Source organism: Tribolium castaneum, chromosome 11, assembly GCF_031307605.1.
Source record: "Tribolium castaneum strain GA2 chromosome 11, icTriCast1.1, whole genome shotgun sequence".
NCBI classification, from domain to species: domain Eukaryota; kingdom Metazoa; phylum Arthropoda; class Insecta; order Coleoptera; family Tenebrionidae; genus Tribolium; species Tribolium castaneum.
Genome location: NC_087404.1, coordinates 48,439 through 67,602, shown reverse-complemented (window position 1 = coordinate 67,602; position 19,164 = coordinate 48,439). Strand labels below are relative to the sequence as shown.

Genomic DNA, 19,164 nt, shown 5'->3' with positions numbered 1-19,164 from the left:
GGCGCACACTGTGAGGAGAAAAGATATCTCAATTTAAAATTATACACAAAACGTATATAAATTTGCTACTCTTTGGACTCCTTACACCCATAGCACTTTATGGCCTCCGTTTGTATAAAATATATAGGTTTAAGTGTAGAGTTCGACTCCGGCGACGTTGCCGATGTTTTTATCTCACAATCTTTGCTTTGAGGATTTAAAGTGTGCGATTTGACTAAATAAATTAAATTAACTGACTTAATTAAATTAAAGTAACAATAATTTGAGGTTGAATGTTAAATACAAATTATTTTTATTTTGCATTTAATAAACCATTTTTGTGATAATTTATTGCATCCACGTCAGGAATTGATACATACCTATTCATTAAAATTAAGGTGGACACTTCTTGTCTTAAAAAAAGTATATTTTTTGTACGAAATTAATTGCATTTCACTTGTTTACTTGTTTTTAACACGTAAATGCTCACTACGCAAATGACAATTTGATATTTAAATTAGTAATTTGTTATGGGTAAATTGTATTTTAGTTTTAGATAAGTAAATTGTAAACAATAACTCGAAAAGTCATTTCTTTCAACCAATATAACAGACTCAATGTTGGACGCAGTTCCTCGTAAATATTTTTAGTCTTAATTATTTTTTGGCCTTATTTGGGCACGTAGAAACATTACTTTTAGATACATATATTCCTTGTAATTTCCTTAATTATAAAAACAATTAATATCTGAAGAAATTGTACAAAAATTAAGAAAAATTCAGGACAATTGTAATCGACGTTCCATTTTAGCGAATAATCTGGAGTAAGATTCACAAGACGCACCAGAAATATATTTCCCAATTCTGGCCACACAAAATAATTAAAGATTGTACACATGCCATTGAAATAATTGTAAACATCTTCTTATAGACTAAATTATTTATTCTATGCCTATTTTTAATAATTATACTTTAAATAAATAGTGACACAACAAATGCCATGTAAAAATGAACTAACAAAGAGTAATCATATTCAACTAATAGAATGAAATATAAGTTGTACTACTAGCGTTTCAATAAGCCTAATAAAAAGCTATAAACAAATTTAACAACAATTAAATCGGATGTGAATATTCTTTCACTTTCAGTCAAATTTTAAATTTAATTATTTTAAACTTGTTGTTTGTACATTTAAAACCAATTCTTGGTGAATAAATATTATAAATAGATAAAAAAAAACAAAAAAAATATTTAGTATTTATTGTATTCACGTCAAAGGATTGATAACTACCTACACACATTAAAAATGCTATCGCCAAATTAACGGTTCAGTTCAACTAAAACATTTTATTTTAAATTGCTTGATAATAAAAACTCAAGTTTCTAAGCAGCTTTAATTTTTTCTCGTGATTTATTTTCTTTATTTATAACGTACTTGTACCATAATTAAGAATAGAGTATATGTCATGATATACATGTATGTTTGGTTGCATAACTTGTAGATATTGTAAATATTGGAACTTTAAAATAAAATCAGTCTTCAACACTAGCGGCTAGCCCCTGCCGGTCTACAAATGTTCGCTCAGTCGAAATGTTGCGAGCGAGGTCGGAACAGTACGAACGGAGACCACAACGGACTTCTCATTTCAGCTGGGCTGGATAAGTCTAAAGAGTTTTCTGAGTATTTTAAAAATAATTACATTAACAATCGGCATTGATGGGCATATTGGAATAGTGGTTTTTATGGAAATATGTTGCGCGTGGCTGGGGCTTCGCCCCAGTTAACTAAAAGGAAACAAACCCCACGACCAATTAAACTCGAAAACGTGGAACTCGAAACGTGGAATAGTGTTTATGTTTATGAACTGTACGCCACCCTAGCTCCATAAAAAAACACTATTCCACAGCCCCAGCCACGCGCAACATATTTCCATAAAAACCACTATTCCAATATGCCCAGCTGAAATGAGAAGTCCGTTATGGTCTCCGTTCGTACTGTTCCGACCTCGCTCGCAACATTTCGACTGAGCGAACATTTGTAGACCGGCAGGGGCTAGCCGCTAGTGTCTTCAACTGGCTGTTGTCTGATCTACTACCCTCCAATCCCGATGCCTCCATAACATGGCGCAGTCACGCGGTCAAACAATTAACGCAAGTGTTACGTTGTTAATGTGAGTGTAGTATTGTGAGCGGGGCGGCAACAAATAAATAAACAAAATGGATGGAAACAAATTGGCACCACTCCAAACAGCAGGTAATCCAGCCGAAAATTGGAAGAGATGGATTCAAAAATTTGAAATCTACGCGACCGCAAGTGAACTAAACAAAAAAGACGAAAAAATTCAGTGTGCCCAATTATTGTATTTGCTTGGGGAAGAGTGCATTGAAATCTACAATTCCTTTGAATTTAAGGAGGAAGAAAAGGACAAATTTGAAACACTAAAGAAAAAATTTGAAGATTACTTCGTACCAAAAAAGAACTTGACCTACTGTCGACATCGATTCTTCTCGTCCAGGCAAGGAAATGAATCCATTGAGCAATTTGTAACGGATTTAAAGAACAAAGCAAAAGAATGCGAACTCGGAAACCTGCAAGATGAACTAATTAAAACGATGTTAATTACGGGAATGAAAGATGAACAAGTGAGAGAAAAACTACTTCAAAAAGATGGATCTTCGTTAACCCTTGAAAAAGCCATTGAATGTTGCATCATGACGGAAAATGCGCGGCAACAATTAAAAGAGATGAAGACGTATGCAAGGACACAGTCACAAGGAAATGCACCGGAAATAGATGCAATAAACAAGAAACGAGCACCGGCGAGATCAAAGAAGTACGAAAATCCCAGGAACGAGAGGCACTACGACCACTTCCAAGAACGGAACCCGAACAAACAAGGTAATAAACTCATAAAGGGATGTTCAAGATGTGGACGTGACCATCCAATGAATAATTGTCCGGCCTACGGGAAAATTTGTAATTTATGCAAAAAACCAAATCATTTTGCAAATTTTTGTAAATTTAACAATTCAAAAAGAAAAGTCAATGAAATTGAATATTGTAATGACGCAGCAAGCACTTCAGCTGATTATTTTGTAATTGAAAGCATTGACTCAATTGAAAATAACATAAGTAATCCTAGTTTAATAGACTTAGAAATTAATAATAAAATTATAAGGTGTAAAATAGATAGCGGTGCAAGCGCTAATGTAATTTCAAAAACGACACTAATAAATTTAGATTTTGATTTAAGAAAAATACAAAAAACAAATGACAAATTAGTTACGTTTACAGGGCAAAACATTCCGCTTCTCGGAAAATGTTATTTAAAGATAAAATTTAATAACAAAAGTTATGAGACATGTTTTTATGTAGAAAAAGGCTCGCATGAACCAATAATTGGTATTCACACAAGTGTTTCGATTGGACTTTTAACAATAAATGAAGAAATTAAGGTAATAGATAAAAAGTCAAATAATTATGTTCAATTAACAAACAAGTACAAAGACATTTTTTTGGGTATCGGTAAATTAAGTAAACCGTATCATATAAATATTCAGAAAGACACAAAACCAATCGTCAACCCAATTAGAAGTGTTCCATTTGCATTAAGGGATGAATTTAAGCAATGTTTAGAGGAATTACAAAGAGCGAATATCATTAAAAGAGTGGAAGGTAGCACAGAATGGCTAAATTCATATGTTTTAGTTAAAAAAGCTGACGGGTCATTAAGAATATGTTTGGACCCAAAATATTTAAATCAAGCAATCATAAATCAAAGTTACAAGCTACCAAGTACAGACGAAATAATTTCAAAACTAAAAGACTCAAAATTCTTTTCCACATTAGACGCGGCAAACGGTTTTTGGAATATTCCTCTCGATGACGAATCAAGTAAATTATGTACATTTGGCACACCTTTCGGTAGGTTTAGATTTTTAAGAATGCCATTTGGAATAAAAATCGCAAGCGAGGTTTTTCAGGAATATTTCTACGACATATTTTCGATGGAAGGCGTTGAAATTTATATTGACGATATTTTAATACACGCCAAAACAAAAGAAGAGCACGATATTAAATTAGAAAAAGTTTTTCAGTTAGCGCGTAAGCATAATATAAAATTTAATGCAAAAAAATGTCTACTCGGTGCTAATGAAGTTAAATATTTAGGTTACAAATTTTCAGACAAAGGCGTATCAATTGATGAAGAAAAATTAGAGGCCATAAAAAACATGCCTTCTCCTACAAATAAAAAAGAAGTGCAAAGATTTTTGGGTTTAATAACGTATGTAGATCGATTCATAAAAAATCTTTCGGAAAAAACTCATCCACTACGTGAAATAATTAAACGAGAAAATATTTTTTATTGGGGGGAAGAACAACAAAAAACATTTGATGAATTAAAAAATCTTTTAGCTAATAAACCGATTTTACAATACTTTGACGCAAATAAAGAAATCACTTTGTCGGTAGATGCTTCGCAAAAAGGTTTGGGTGCAGTTTTATTGCAGGATAATAAACCATGTGCCTATGCTTCAAGGGCAATGACACAAACACAACAGCGGTACGCTCAAATTGAAAAAGAGCTATTGGTCATCTGTTTTGGGGTAAACAAATTTTATCAGTACGTGTTCGGGAAAAAATTTAACGTAGAAACTGATCACAAACCATTAATCTCAATTTTTAAGAAACCTTTAAATGATTGTCCAGCCCGGTTACAAAGAATGCTTTTATCATTACAAAAATTCGACATAAACTTAATTTATAAGCCCGGGAAAGAATTAATAATTGCAGATCACTTATCAAGATCTAATTTAAGTAAAGAGTTCACAGACAATTTAAATTTAGAACTACAAGTTTGTTTAATTGAAAAAAATTTAGTAATAAATGATGAATTATTGTCCAAATTAATTAATGATTCTGAAAACGATGAAGAAATTAAACAATTAAAACATTATATAAGAAACGGTTGGCCTCAACAGATTCAAAAAGTTCCAGTGGAATTGAGAAATTATTTCAAAATTAGGTCTCAAATTACTGAAGGAAATAACGGTTTGATTTTCATGTCACAACGCGTAATCATTCCTAAATTATGGCGTAATAAAATACTAAATGACATTCATATAGGTCATCTTGGAGTAAAAAAATGCATACAGCGTGCTAATTTATCCGTGTATTGGCCAGGTATATCCATGCACATTGAAAATTTAGTAAGTCGTTGTCACATGTGTAACACATACGCAAATTCAAATAGAAAAGAACCCATGATCTCTCACAACATAATTAAGCAACCTTGGCAAAAATTAGGAACCGACATTTGTGAAATAAATGGTCAAAATTACTTAATTGTTGTAGATTATTATTCCAAATTTCCGGAAATAATTAGTTTAAACAAAAACTTAACGTCAAAAAATATAATTAAAAAGCTAAAATCAATATTTGCACGACATGGAATTCCAAAAATTTTAATCTGTGATAGTGGCACAAACTACATAAGTAAGGAATTAATACAATTTTCAAAAGAATGGAATTTTAATTTAATAGCAGCCTCACCAAAACATCAACAGTCAAATGGTATGGCTGAAAGAACCATCCAAACTATCAAAAAAATAATTATCAAAACTGTTGAAAATAACGAAGATTTGTATTTAGCTCTTCTGGCATACAGAAACACTCCAGTTTACAATAGTTTTACCCCATCCCAGCTATTAATGTCTAGGTATCTAAGGGATAATTTACCAAATCTTGACAAAAAACTGGAACCACAAATAATTGACAAAAAATTATTTCACAAAAAGATTGATAAGGCGCAAAATATAAGCAAAAAATATTATAATCAAAAAGGAGTCAAAACTTTAAATGAACTCCAACCGAACACACTTGTGCGCTACCAAGAAAAACCCAAAAGTAAATGGGAATTAGGTCACATTGTTAAAAAAATTAGAGATAGGACTTATGAAATTAAAAAAGGGGATGGAAGATGTATAATTAGAAATCGGATTTACATCCGACCAACAATAGAAAAATCAGAAACACTTATACAACCTCCTGAACCTAAACCACATTATGTTCACTATAATTCAGATTCTGAGGACGAAACTGTAGATATAAGTGATGTATTAGAACAAAACGGTGACTTAAATCAATCGGAACATAGTACGGAAATTGCAAGTGATGAAAATGACAGTGCATCTGGTGCTAGTGACGAAAATAATAGTGCAAGTGAAATTTTGGACTGTAACACGAACAATACCGGAAATATCGAAACCGAAAATAAACAAAAAGACTGTAGTGCGGTAAAGTACACCAGGTCCGGTCGTAGAATAAGTAAACCAAGTAGATTTAAGGATGTTGGAAAATAAACTAATTAATACATACGTTTGTTAACTGTTAAAGAAATAATAACATAAAAAAGGAGATTTTGCATGCTACGAATTTAGATGTTATGGAATGTTAGTCTGGTAATGTTAATAGATAAGTTTGTTACCATTTCTTTATTTTGTTTTATAAGGAAAGGAGATGTCATGATATACATGTATGTTTGGTTGCATAACTTGTAGATATTGTAAATATTGGAACTTTAAAATAAAATCAGTCTTCAACTGGCTGTTGTCTGATCTACTACCCTCCAACCCCGATGCCTCCATAACAGTATACGAATTAGGATCGTCCTTCACCCATCTGCTTTCGGAATGAAACTTATTTTTTATCAAATGCAGATTGATCCCGAAAAACTGAGTCTGTTGGCAACAGATCTGAAAATATTTTTGTCCATGATTTGCCACACTGCAACCTGGTACAGTTTTTCTTGACAATAAATTATTTCACGAACAACCCCACAAGATTGTTGAATTGTGTTGCTAACAGACTCAGATTTTATGGATCAGTCTGTATAATATGCAAAACAATGGGTTGCAAAAAAATATTTCTATGACTATGATTTAGGGAGCTAAAGTGTCAAATTTCAGCCATTTTTTTCAGTATTTTTAACTCTATTAAGTAACATTTTTGAAACTTATTTATAGGCTAAATATTCTTCTAGAAAGACATTTAAAATGTGATCAGTGCTTTCTTTAATTTAGTGGGACACTTCTCACGAGCTTTATAATGGCATTTCGATTACGTGTGATATAAGACATTTTATCTTATCTTATTTTATTTTATCTTATACCATTGTACATTATACCATTGTTTTCGGTGAGAAAAATAAAATTTCTCTCACAAGAGAGATAAAGCTGTCAGATTTACTCACGTGTGAGTAGAAAAACAGCTTCATCTCTCCTGTGAGAGAAATTTGATTTCTCATACCGAAAACAGTGGTATAATGTACCTAAAAAACTGCACCTGTAAGATAAAGATGTTTTTCGATTTATAGGTTAATAATTAAACTACATATAATTCTGAAACTACCCAAGTTTGCGTTACATAATTCTAAAAATTAGAGCTAACATTTGATGGTTTTTATTTTCGCTATTTAAAGTCTAAGTAAATAAAACAGCAAAATAAGTGTTAGTTGTATTAAACATAGTACAAACATAAGTGTGTTAAAAAATAAAACATCTCAATTTTATAACAAAAAATAAACAACAAAATCTTTTAAATCTGAAACAATCAATAAAGTGAAAAAAACAACAATACAAACTTTAAATTCGAAATAAAAATAAGTAAAGATAACTATTGCAGATTAGCCAGTCTTTTCAAATAAGCAAGTTTATCTTCTGTCGTTTCATATTGTTGCACAGAGGTCACCAAATCTTGTACAATTCTATACTTTCTTTTTTTGACTTCCATGCGCCCTGCTAGCGCATTTGCATGAGTCAATTTATGGCAGGCAAGATCCCTTTCGAGACCATCAAACAAAAACCAAACGCTAGGATGACTACTGTGGAAGATGGAATTCAAAGCATTATGGAACCCTTCACAACAATTTGTTGTTTTGGGTGTTCCGTGTAATGCAGCATCAAAATGGTTCCAAATTTTGATAGGAAACTGAGGATCTCGTCCGGCGGCGCCCTCAATATAAGTTGAAAAAAATAAGTTAAAATTGCATTAAATTTGTCTTCATTTGGGAACGAAGCAGCTAAGAGGCTAAAATTTTTTCTTACATCCTGCAGTGGAACGAAGGCTAAGGCGACTAAAGATTTTAGCCTCAGTTTTACATCGATATCACTTTCATATTCCGTTTTTAAACCTACACTATTAATTTTCCTTATGAGATTTTGGCGTAGGTGGAAATAACAACCTTTTATTTCCAAATCTGGAAAAGCTGTTCTAGCGGCGTTCATGCACGCTTTTTCAAAATCTAATAAAATTTTTTGCGGAGCCATATTCGGAATTAGTTGTTTCATAATTTTAAACATTTTTTCATAAATTTTTGTATCTTTTCTTGGCAAAAGTATGTAAATTCAAGACGGATAAGAACTTTCAATTTGAGCATGCCATGTGTAAAGCTGGTAGAACATATTTGGTACTTTATCAAATGTGCTGTCTCCAAAAATTATGTCTTTATTTAATTCAAGCATAAGTTCCTTCTCGCCTAGCACCAATATTCTATCTTCTTCATTTAGACCTGGGTCATATAAAATCAAATGCTGGTATTTTTCAGGAATATCAAAATGCATAGTTTTGGGGTTTGCAATAGTATCCTGTTGTCGGTGGCGCCGAAGACTTCTTGCAAGTGAGGTTTGTTTCGGCATATGTGCCTACTTCTAGCAATATTTGCTTGTGCTTTTTGTAGACATGAATCGTGGCAATGGACTGTTGGCGCTTGAGTTACTTGGTTATCTTTGATAATGGCATTTAAGAGAACGATTAAGGCGACACCTCCAAGTAATCACTCCGTTGTTTTTGCGAAAAGTTAGGTACTCATAACCTTTGTAAATTAACACGTCTTTATTTTTTTGGGTTTTTGAAATTTCCATCACTACTACACTGGATAATAAAGAAAAGCATTAAAAAAATAATTATGAAATCCTACACCCAAGGTTACCTTTTATTAGTGGTTATGATTTTCTCAAGTGAATAATTGACAGTCTTTAATTTGTGTTAAAACACCTTAACCTATCATACGTATCAGAGGGTAATAACTCTACGATCACAGCATTTAGGACTCCTCTGCTGCAATGTCACTACACAGTTTACCGCGCTTCATATGCAGTTTTTTAGACAAGCGCTAACCACAGTGGCGTAGTTATAATTTGGAAAATCGGTGCAATGCATTGGGGCGCCGCCACGTAAGGTAAATAATGTAATTACAGTCCGGGACATTTCTATTTGGACATAAAAAATTTGAATTTTCTGACATTTATACGTATATTCAGCGTCTATGTGAACAAAAAATGTTCTCTCTCTCATTCTATGGTCCTTGAGCTTTAATAACAGGGACATTTTTGAAATTGGTAGGATTAGAAAATGACAGTAAACAGCTGACTGATGTAAACAATAACAAAGGAAATGTTATAATTTTAATCTATATAACCCGTGGCTGCTTTAAAAGTGTGTACTAACGGGATAATAAAATATTTACGCAAGTATTTTTGAAGGTAGAAACATTACTTGTCATATAACAATTATAGATTATATGATGAGACGGGAATGGCACAACACAGAATTGCAGTCAGTGATTGTGCTGGAGAAAGCTGCTGTGACGTACTGACAGTACTGACTATCGCTGGTTGTACGATTTGTGCACTTTGTGATATATTTTGTGTGAAAAACTGGAAAACAAAGTGCATACCTGCATAACCTCACTTATCGCAGTTTTGCACATTTTGATGATGGGAATTGCGGTTCAAGTAATTATGAGTTATAGATGGAGCTCACTGTTTACTTCAAAGTAAGTTCACGACATTTATTAATTAATTATTAAAAAAATCACAGATAGTGTTTATAATTTGCAGCTGAAGCCTTTTGGGTCCACTTTTTTCGTTGTTATTTCCTGGTAGCGACTATTGTTTCAAGCAGAATGGGTGTAAAGTTAAAAATAATCCCATAAAATTGTTAATATAACTCCGTTGCACTGGCATGGGGTATTTGAAAACTTACGTTTAACAAATACGTCACAAAGTCTCATCCATCGTTGAAAAACATAATAAGGGCTTTATAACAACAAGCGCTTTCTGATTTTACTGTGGACGTGTGGAAGAATAGTGTGAAATATTGCGAAAAACCAACTTTTACTCTTGTTTACATTTTTGTACGTCTCTATCTGAGAGTAGTCGTCTTTTATAAAAAATATAGCCTACTAATAAAGGAAATTAGAGTGTTTTTATTTCTGGGTTGCCTCCAATTCCACTTTGCCTTTGCCTGATAATCAAGACACTGATAATGAAATTGGTGTAAGTGCATCAAATACAAACGTGTTGAATAGATGAATAAAAGAGAGACAACTGCTTTTTTCAAAAAGGCCATTTCAAATTTATTCAAAAAGCACACCCCCATTGAAAAGGGTCCATTCACGATGAAGTTTGGCTTCCTGCATGACATAGGTCTCGGGCACCAATCTCACTGTAAATGGTCTAAATTGGTCTTGCATCTCTAAGACATGGACTCACTGAGAGCGACTTCTGCAGTAGGCTTGAGACCTGCCTGCCTGTCTCGCAACAATCTCTGCATTATGATTCCAAATTATTTTATAAAATGCTGTCAATTACAAGCCATGATATGAGGCATGAGGCCGTCTCAGTGTATGTCTTGTGGTGTACATTGAAACTGTTTCTTAAAGAACCCATTCACAATGAGATCTGCTTCGCTACATGCGGCGCAACAGGACTCAAAGACTAATCCCAAAAGACACAAAAAAACTGACACAGTTTCATAATTTTAAGCCATTGACAGCGTTTTCGAATGTTGGTGCAAAGACTTGTCGCGAGGCAGGTTTCAGCCTTCCGCCAACGTCAGTCTCAGTGAAACCCTCTCAAAGTGATCTCAGCGAAAACCATTCACAATGAGATTGGTCTATGAGGCCTATGTCGTGCCGCATGCAGCGAGATATGTCTCATTGTTAATGAAAATAGGGCCTTTTTTGTTGTTTAAAGTTGTTTTTTAAAACTTTTGTGGCAAATTTTACTGATGTGGCAGAGAGGGGGCATGCAATTGGAACATGACGATGACTACCCTAAAAGGCACTTCGAGGCTTTTATGGCCTTTTTAATGCAAATTTCAACTTTAAACCTGACAGTCATACCAAGGTCAAACATAACCTCAACAGTACTCCAGCAACGGTACTTCAAAGCATTTGAAAGTTTCTCCATTTGTTTTTAAGTGTTCTAGTTGGTACATTTTGCTGTACTTTACTACAATAAAGAAATATTTAAATTTTTATTATTGTTTACATTTGTCATCTATCAAACACAAGTTCCCTAAATTTGAGCTCTTATCTAGTTTTTGTGCTCTATATAGTCTCGCGTCAAGGTGTGCGGTATGACGTATCTCATATTGAAATGTCCCGGACTATATATATTGGAATTTTATTTTTAAATATTTGGGAAAGTGAAATGTGATTTTGAAGGGCATTGTCGGGTATTCTCGGTTATTCCCGAGTGGAACCGAAATTAAAAAATAAAGCCGTCTTAAGTCAGAACCGAAGGTGGTCAGAACGCTAAGATCAGTATGACGAAGTCGTTGTTTTATTTTAACCTACAATTGAACCCGCTTCCAATTTTCGAAGAAATAAGGGCAGATTGCAAACAGGAAGCATCTACACCTGAGCAATCGCCTGAGGTTTCAACATTTTGGTCCTTCGTACCCAGGATTCGTTCTCATATCACAACGCAACTTCCCAAGGTTAGCCATTGCGTCGCCCGACCAGACACAACAAGCACAGGTCAGCACATTCTATTTTCCATTATGATTTCCTTTATTCTAAGATTTCCAAGTATTGTTTTAAACCTTTTATACCATTCATTTTAATTGCTTGAATACATGTTGTAAACTTACATAATGCCTCCGAAAAGAAATGCTCAATTGGAAATTTTCAATTTGCAAAGTAAGGCCGGATCTTTTGAAAGCCAACTAAATCATTTCGAAAATTACATTCGTTCAATCGATGATTCAAATGTGAATCATCAGTTAATTATACAACTTGAGCTGCGTATTTCTAACCTTCAGTCATTATACGATAAATATGAAACGATATATAACGAATTAAAAAACTATGACGCAGCAACCTCTATCACGTCTTTAAATGATTTTGGAGACAGTTTTTATAACATTTTAGCAGCAGCTAAGAGCAATATCTCGACATTTGAGTCAAATAAACAAAATTTACCTCAACATTTACCTCAAGATGCAAACAACTCATGTGGGGCTTTTAATGGCGCTTACGAAGAGCAAGTCAAATTAGCTAATTTAGATTTGCCCACCTTTGATGGCGATTACATGCAATGGGCAAGGACTCATTTACGACCTTGATCCACAACAGTAAACGAATAATTTCAAAAACGAATAAATTTCATTACTTAAAGTTAAGCCTAAAAGGTGCTGCCTTGAAGGTCATCGAAAATATGCAAGCAAACGACTCAAATTATGATATCGCATGGGACTTGTTGCATCAACGCTTTGATAATAAGCAATTAATCGTTAAAAGTCATTTGGACGCGATTTTTGAATTACCGACAGTTAATAAAGACTCATGCCTGTCTCTACGGGAACTGCATGATAATTTAAACAAAAATCTTAGAGCTCTCAAAAATTTGGGCCAACCCGTAGAATACTGGGATACTATAATTATACACATATTTCTCAATAAACTGGATTCAAATTCTAAACGCGCTTTTGCAGAATTTAAAAGACAGTGCGAATTTCCGACATTGGACGATTTAAATAACTTTATCAAAGATCGTTGTATTGTTTTAGAACAACTGAGTTTTAAGACTAAGGCAGAACAACCTGCTCAAATTAACAAACCAAAACGAACTCCACCATATCAAAACCATTATGCATATGCTAGTACGACAAATAACGACAATACCAATTCTGGCAAATCATGTCCTTTATGTAAGGCTGATCATTTTCTGCATTCATGCGACGAATTTTACAAAATGACTGTAATCGAGCGTTTCAACTTTGTAAGTGACACAAAATTGTGTAAAAATTGTTTTAACTCAGGTCATCGCACATCTCAATGCAAATCTGCGAGAGTATGTAAGCACTGCCGCAAAAAACATCATTCGTCAATTCATTTTGAGAAAACAGAACCACAAAATAACACTGTGGCCGCGGTTTCTTAAAAATCGTCTTCTCAGATTCTTTTGGCAACTATTGTAGTAAACATAAAAGACGTCAAAGGAATCACTCATAAAGTTCGTTGCCTGATGGACGGAGGCTCACAAAGTAATTTTATTACATCAAAATTATGCAAAAAATTAGGACTTGTAACTACACCTATTAATTACACTGTGTTGGGCATAAACTCTTATCCATCGAACATTAATAAGCAAGTCAAAATCTGTATTTCATCCTCAATGACTAAATTTGAATGCAACTTACATTGCTTGGTTATTCAAAAAATTACGGAAAAATTACCAATCATATCATTTGATAAAAATATTTTAAATCTACCCCCTGATGTAGTTCTGGCAGATCCAAATTTCAATGTTTCTAGCGAAATCGATCTTTTAATGGGTGCGTCACTAGCTTTTCAGATCTTACGTGGTGAACCCATATCATTGGGTAATGATAATTTGCCTATTATTCATAATACTCAATTTGGTTGGGTGGTAGCAGGAAATTTAATCACAGAAGCTATATCACAAAATACGTCTTTCTCTTTTTGTAACACGAATAGGCCTGATAATGTCTCAAACGAAGACCTTCAAAGAAATTTGACCCAATTTTGGGAAGTCGAAGAAGATGTAAAACTACTTTCTTCTTTTTCTAAAGAAGATCAGTTATGCGAAACATTCTTTTCTAAAACAGTATCACGCGAACCTTCCGGGAAATTTATTGTTGAAATGCCCCTGAAAGATAACCATGTTTTCTTGGGTGATTCAGAACAAATGGCACTTCAACGATTTTACAGTCTGGAGCAAAAGTTAGCCAAAAATCCTCAACTGAAAACACAATATTCGCAGTTTATCAATGAGTATAAAGAAATGAATCATATGTCTTTGGTTTCAAAGCAATTTTCGGACTTAGAACCAGGTTATTACGTGCCACATCATGCTGTTTGTAAAGCTGAAAGTCTTACAACTAAATTGCGTGTTGTTTTCGACGCATCAGCTAAAACTGATTCGGGCCTATCGTTAAATGATGTGCAAATGGCCGGTCCTAATTTACAGAATGATCTTTTTTCTATTTTATTGAGATTTAGAGATTTTTGTCCTAACGGCAGACGTGATGAAAATGTATCGAATGATTTATATTCATCCCGAACAAAGAAAGTTTTTGCGTATATTTTGGCGAGACAATTCAAACGAACAACTTCAGTTATACGAACTTAACACGGTAACGTATGGTACTGCGAGCGCACCGTATTTAGCTATTAAATATCTAAATGTGCTAGCAGATGAAAATAAAGAAACGTTTCCAAAAACGTGCGAGATTATTAAAGGTGACTTTTATGTTGATGACGTCCTGACGGGAGCAGACGCGGTTGAAGAAGTTTTACAAATCCAAAATGAACTATCAACTATTTTGGGCCAAGCAGGTTTCGTACTTAGAAAATATCTATCTAACAACGCCACAGTTTTGAATAATATTGAATCACACACAGCGGACGTTAAATACTACATACTACATGTAGGCGCCGAAGAGAAAACAAAAACTTTGGGTATAATGTGGAATTCGAAATGTGACTCAATTCAGTACGGTTGCAGTAATTTTGGACATGAATTAACAAAGCCTACCAAAAGAAGCATTCTTTCAACAATATCTCAAATATTTGACCCATTAGGTTTACTGGGACCTATTATTATTAAGGGAAAAATGTTTATTCAAGAGCTATTTAAACAAAAACTCTCATTGGATGAGCCTGTTTTGGGTGAACTCAAATCAAAGTGGTTCGCTTTGTTTCAAGGTTTTATGGCTGTTGACGAATTAAAAATACCTCGGCATGTTCTTTTAAATAATAGTGTTTCAGTTGACATTCATGGATTTTCTGAAGCTTCAGAAAAGGCTTACGGCGTATGTATTTATTGTCGATCAACTGACCAATTGGGAAACGTGTCGGTTAAACTTTTGTGTTCAAAAAGTCGCGTGGCTCCATTAAAAGTACTAACTATACCTCGTTTAGAATTGTGTGGGGCATTATTACTGGCTCGACTTATTAATAAGGCAGAAGAATCACTACAAATAATTATCAACAAACGGTATTGTTGGTGCGATTCAAAAATAGTTCTCTCTTGGATACATTCGGATCCTAGTCGCTGGAGAATTTTTGTGTCTAACAGAGTAACACAAATTCAAAATCTTACCAATCAACATATTTGGCTATACATTGAGACACACAATAATCCCGCAGATGTTCTGTCCAAGAGGATTGAGCCTAAAGAATTACAAAATTATTGCTTGTGGTGGGACGGTCCATCTTTTCTTCATCTGAGTTTTGGAACAATAAATCAATTGCCTGTCAGACTCTAACTTCGGAAGAACAGAAATGCAAGGTTGTTGTCACAGTTTCGGTTAACGATTTTGATGTATTTAATAAATTCTGTTCAACATTTTCATGTTTCAAAAAACTAATTAAATCATTTGCGTGGTGGACAAGATTTAAAAAGCGTCTGCAGAAAAGGCCTGTTAAGTCTTCAAAAACATTAGACTTGGAAGAATATGTTGCTGCAGAAACTACTTTGATACGTCTGTTGCAAGAGCAATGTTTTGATAAGGATTTATATGATTTAAAATCTGGAACTTTGTCGTCTAGCAGCAAAATTAAAAGCTTGCATCCATTTTTAGACACCAATGGTGTAATAAGAGTTGGTGGCAGATTGGGCCATTCAACATATTCATTTTCTAAAAAACATCCCATTTTACTTCCGAATAAACATAAATTAACGGATTTAATTGCCACTGATTGTCATCTGAAGCTTCTACATGTTGGGCCTCAAGGTTTATTAAGTGCCTTGCGGAAAACTTATTGGCCAATTGCTGGTAGAAATTTGTCTAGAAAGGTTTATCGGAACTGTGTCACTTGTTTTAAAGCTAATCCTCAGCCTTTACAACATATAATGGGTGAATTGCCTAGTTGTAGAGTCAAACAAACGTTTCCGTTTTATTGTAAAGGAATAGATTACGCTGGTCCGTTTCACTTGAAAGATAGGACAACTAGAAATCCAAAAATTGTTAAAGCATATGTTTGCCTATTTGTCTGTATGGCTGTCAAAGCAGTACATATCGAAGTTGTTAGTGATTTAACTACCGAGGCCTTTCTTGCATGTTTAAAACGCTTCATCTCGCGGAGAGGTAAACCTAAAGATATTTTCAGTGACAATGGGTTAAATTTCGTGGGCGCCGCCAATGAGTTGCGGGAGTTGTATGTATTTTTAAAGTCAGAATCGACTCAAAACAAAATTTTGGAATTTTTGACATCAGAAAAAATTAGTTGGCATTTCATACCTCCTAGAGCCCCTCATATGGGAGGTCTTTGGGAGGCAGAAATTAAATCTATGAAGTTTCACTTAACGAGAATTGTTGGGAATGCCAGTCTTACTTTCGAAGAATTGAACACTATAGTCACTCAAGTAGAGGCAATACTTAATTCACGACCTCTTGTTCCTTTATCCTCAAATCCTGATGACCTATCAGTGCTGACACCGGGTCATTTTATCATTGGACGAGCAATGGTGGCATTACCAGACTATGACTACCAAGAAATACCGGAAAATAAATTATCACGATTTCAACGACTTCAGCGAATCGTACAACACTTCTGGTCCCGTTGGACTCGTGAATATATATGTGAGCTGCAAAACCGAAGCAAGTGGAGGAACAATTCACTCAATGCACTGAAGAAAGGCTCCTTGGTTATAGTGCGGGACGACCAGACCCCTCCGCAGCAATGGAGACTGGGCAGGGTGTTGTATCTACATCCAGGACATGATGGTATTGTGCGGGTGGTGACGATTAAATTTGCAACGCAAATTGTAAAAAGGCCTGTTGCTAAGTTGTGTGTCTTACCGGTCGGTGAGAGTGTTTGATTGACGATTTCTCCGTTTTATATTTTATTTTTTTTGTTTTTATTTTATGTAATTCCGTTATATTTTTTAATTTTGCCATATTTGTATTTTTGTTATTTGTGTTATGTTTGTAATGTCCTTTTTCCGGGCGGCTTTGTCGGAGATCGGGTTGCGGTTGGGCCTTTTGGAAAGCCTCAAGAGAGAGAGAAAACGGGTTTCTAACTCAAACCAATTATTTATTCTATCAAACTGTACAAATAAAAATAACAAATCCCCAAGATAAATAAAAGTAATAATAATAACTATCCCTAACTATATACACTATTTACACGGTTGTCCTCGGTCGTAATTTCCCTACCAAGCCCCAGGTCGGTCTGGGCGGTGGAGATGGTGTGCTGGTTTGATGCGCAGCAAGCACCACTCGTCGGAGCTCTAGGTCGGTCGGGTCGGTGGAGATGGTGTGCTGGTTTGATGCGCAGCAAGCACCACTCGTCGGAGAAGGTTTTGCCGGTTTGATGCACGGCTCGACCCCCAGAGTTACTCACCGGTTTGATGCACAGTGAGCAACTGCTGGAGAACGCTCGGTTTCGCCCTTTTATTGGCGACACGGTGTAAACAAACCGAGCGCCGGTGGTGGTGGAACTGACTTGAGCGCATGACTCCTACGTCACCATAGAATCGTCCGGAATCCGGATGCTTCATTACACCCCCCCCTTTCTTCAGAAACGGCATGACGTAATGCCGGATACGCCCGTCGCCTTGTCCGCCGTCTTCGGTCTCGGTGGCAGGAGGACCCATCGGAAGCCGCCGGTGGTTGTCGGGAATCTGAATCGGCATCGCCCCTCTGTATTACCCGCTGGCCGGAAAGTCCAAAGTGGGACTGCCAGGTTGATCGGTTCCGGCGCCGGTGGAATTTTCGGCAGTATCCTTGGCTTCGACCGGAAAACGTCCAGAACCTCCTGGGCGATGCTTTTGCCAGGGGTAACGGGTTTTTCCGGTTCCGGGGAAAACTGCACCGGAGTTTTCGGGGATTCCAGCCAGGCTGTCGGGCTTGCCAATATGGGGCTTGTTCCCAGCTTCTTAATAAGGGCCTCCTGAATCTCCCTTCTGCGGACTGGGGACGGTGTTGGCGGGAGCGGCGACACGAGACCTGGCAATGGGGATGCATATAGCTCCAGATAGGGGCTTTCCGGGGATTGTCCAAACAGGCGCACCAATTTTGTCTCGATGGACTCGGAGTGGCGGTTTCTCGGCGGTGTTGATTCCATCTTTTACTGCAAAATAAGAAATTTAGTGCGCGGGTTTTAAATCTTTGATATGGACGTTCTTCAGGATCTGTCCGGAGGAAGCATGTTTTAGGTTAAATACTACAGGAGAGAGGACTTTGGTGATTATGTACGGGCCGGAATATTTGGGAGCGAGCTTGGCAGCGAACCCTCGAGCGGCCGAAGACAACACGTGATCTCGTTTCATAACGCGGTCACCTGGGTGACATGACCACTCTCGACGGCGGCGGTCATAGTACTTCTTTTGCGTGGTGAATGCCCTAGAAAGGTTTAGTCGTACTAGTTCGAACTGTTCTTGTAGCTCCTGAATCCTTTTCGGGTATTCCTGGATCGCGGCGTCCTCTGTTTCCGGGTCAAATCCGATTTCCTCATTTTTGTCTTCTTGTAGTAGCGCCGAAGGCATCCGGAGTTCGTGCCCTAAGTTCAAATAGGCTGGGGTGAATCCAGTGGACTCATGTTTTGACGAGTTGATAGCCATGCGGAAACTGCAAAGATTTTCGTCCCATTTCCTTTGGTTTTCTTCACAGTATTGGGCTATCATTGTCTTTAACACTTTGTTCGCTCGTTCCACTGGATTTGCCTGCGGTGTGTAAGGCGGTGTTAATCGGTGCTTTATGTGGAAGTCTTTCATCAGTTTATTTAGAAGTCGGCTCTCCAGTTGAGTTCCGTTGTCGGTTATGATTCTTTTCGGGCACCCAAATCGAGTAATTATATTTTCGTATAAAGTTCTTGTCACGACAGGTGCGGTGGCCCGACGCAAGGGCTGAACTTCTATCCATTTTGTA

General features: G+C 35.9%; 2 protein-coding genes and 2 long non-coding RNA genes across 4 annotated transcripts; 3 read left to right on the top strand and 1 right to left on the bottom strand.

The window, feature by feature from the left end:
* The first annotated feature begins 2,059 nt into the window (after nt 1-2,059).
* On the top strand, nt 2,060-6,586 carry LOC107398947 (uncharacterized protein K02A2.6-like). The gene has a single exon (XM_015984529.2). It carries the CDS (start codon nt 2,196-2,198, stop codon nt 6,339-6,341), a length of 4,146 nt encoding a protein of 1,381 aa, XP_015840015.2. The 5' UTR covers nt 2,060-2,195; the 3' UTR covers nt 6,342-6,586.
* Nucleotides 6,587-9,231: 2,645 nt separating this feature from the next.
* On the top strand, nt 9,232-10,247 carry LOC107398948 (uncharacterized). Its single transcript, XR_001575670.2, has 2 exons — nt 9,232-9,814; nt 9,879-10,247. It is a non-coding gene; the product is annotated as an uncharacterized LOC107398948 (long non-coding RNA).
* LOC135267305 (uncharacterized) lies at nt 9,366-11,777 on the bottom strand. Its single transcript, XR_010335725.1, has 2 exons — nt 10,338-11,777; nt 9,366-10,284 (listed from the first exon to the last, which is right to left on the bottom strand). It is a non-coding gene; the product is annotated as an uncharacterized LOC135267305 (long non-coding RNA).
* Nucleotides 11,778-15,497: 3,720 nt separating this feature from the next.
* On the top strand, nt 15,498-17,398 carry LOC135267304 (uncharacterized). Its single transcript, XM_064359587.1, has one exon. It carries the CDS (start codon nt 16,146-16,148, stop codon nt 17,112-17,114), a length of 969 nt encoding a protein of 322 aa, XP_064215657.1. The 5' UTR covers nt 15,498-16,145; the 3' UTR covers nt 17,115-17,398.
* Nucleotides 17,399-19,164: the final 1,766 nt, after the last annotated feature.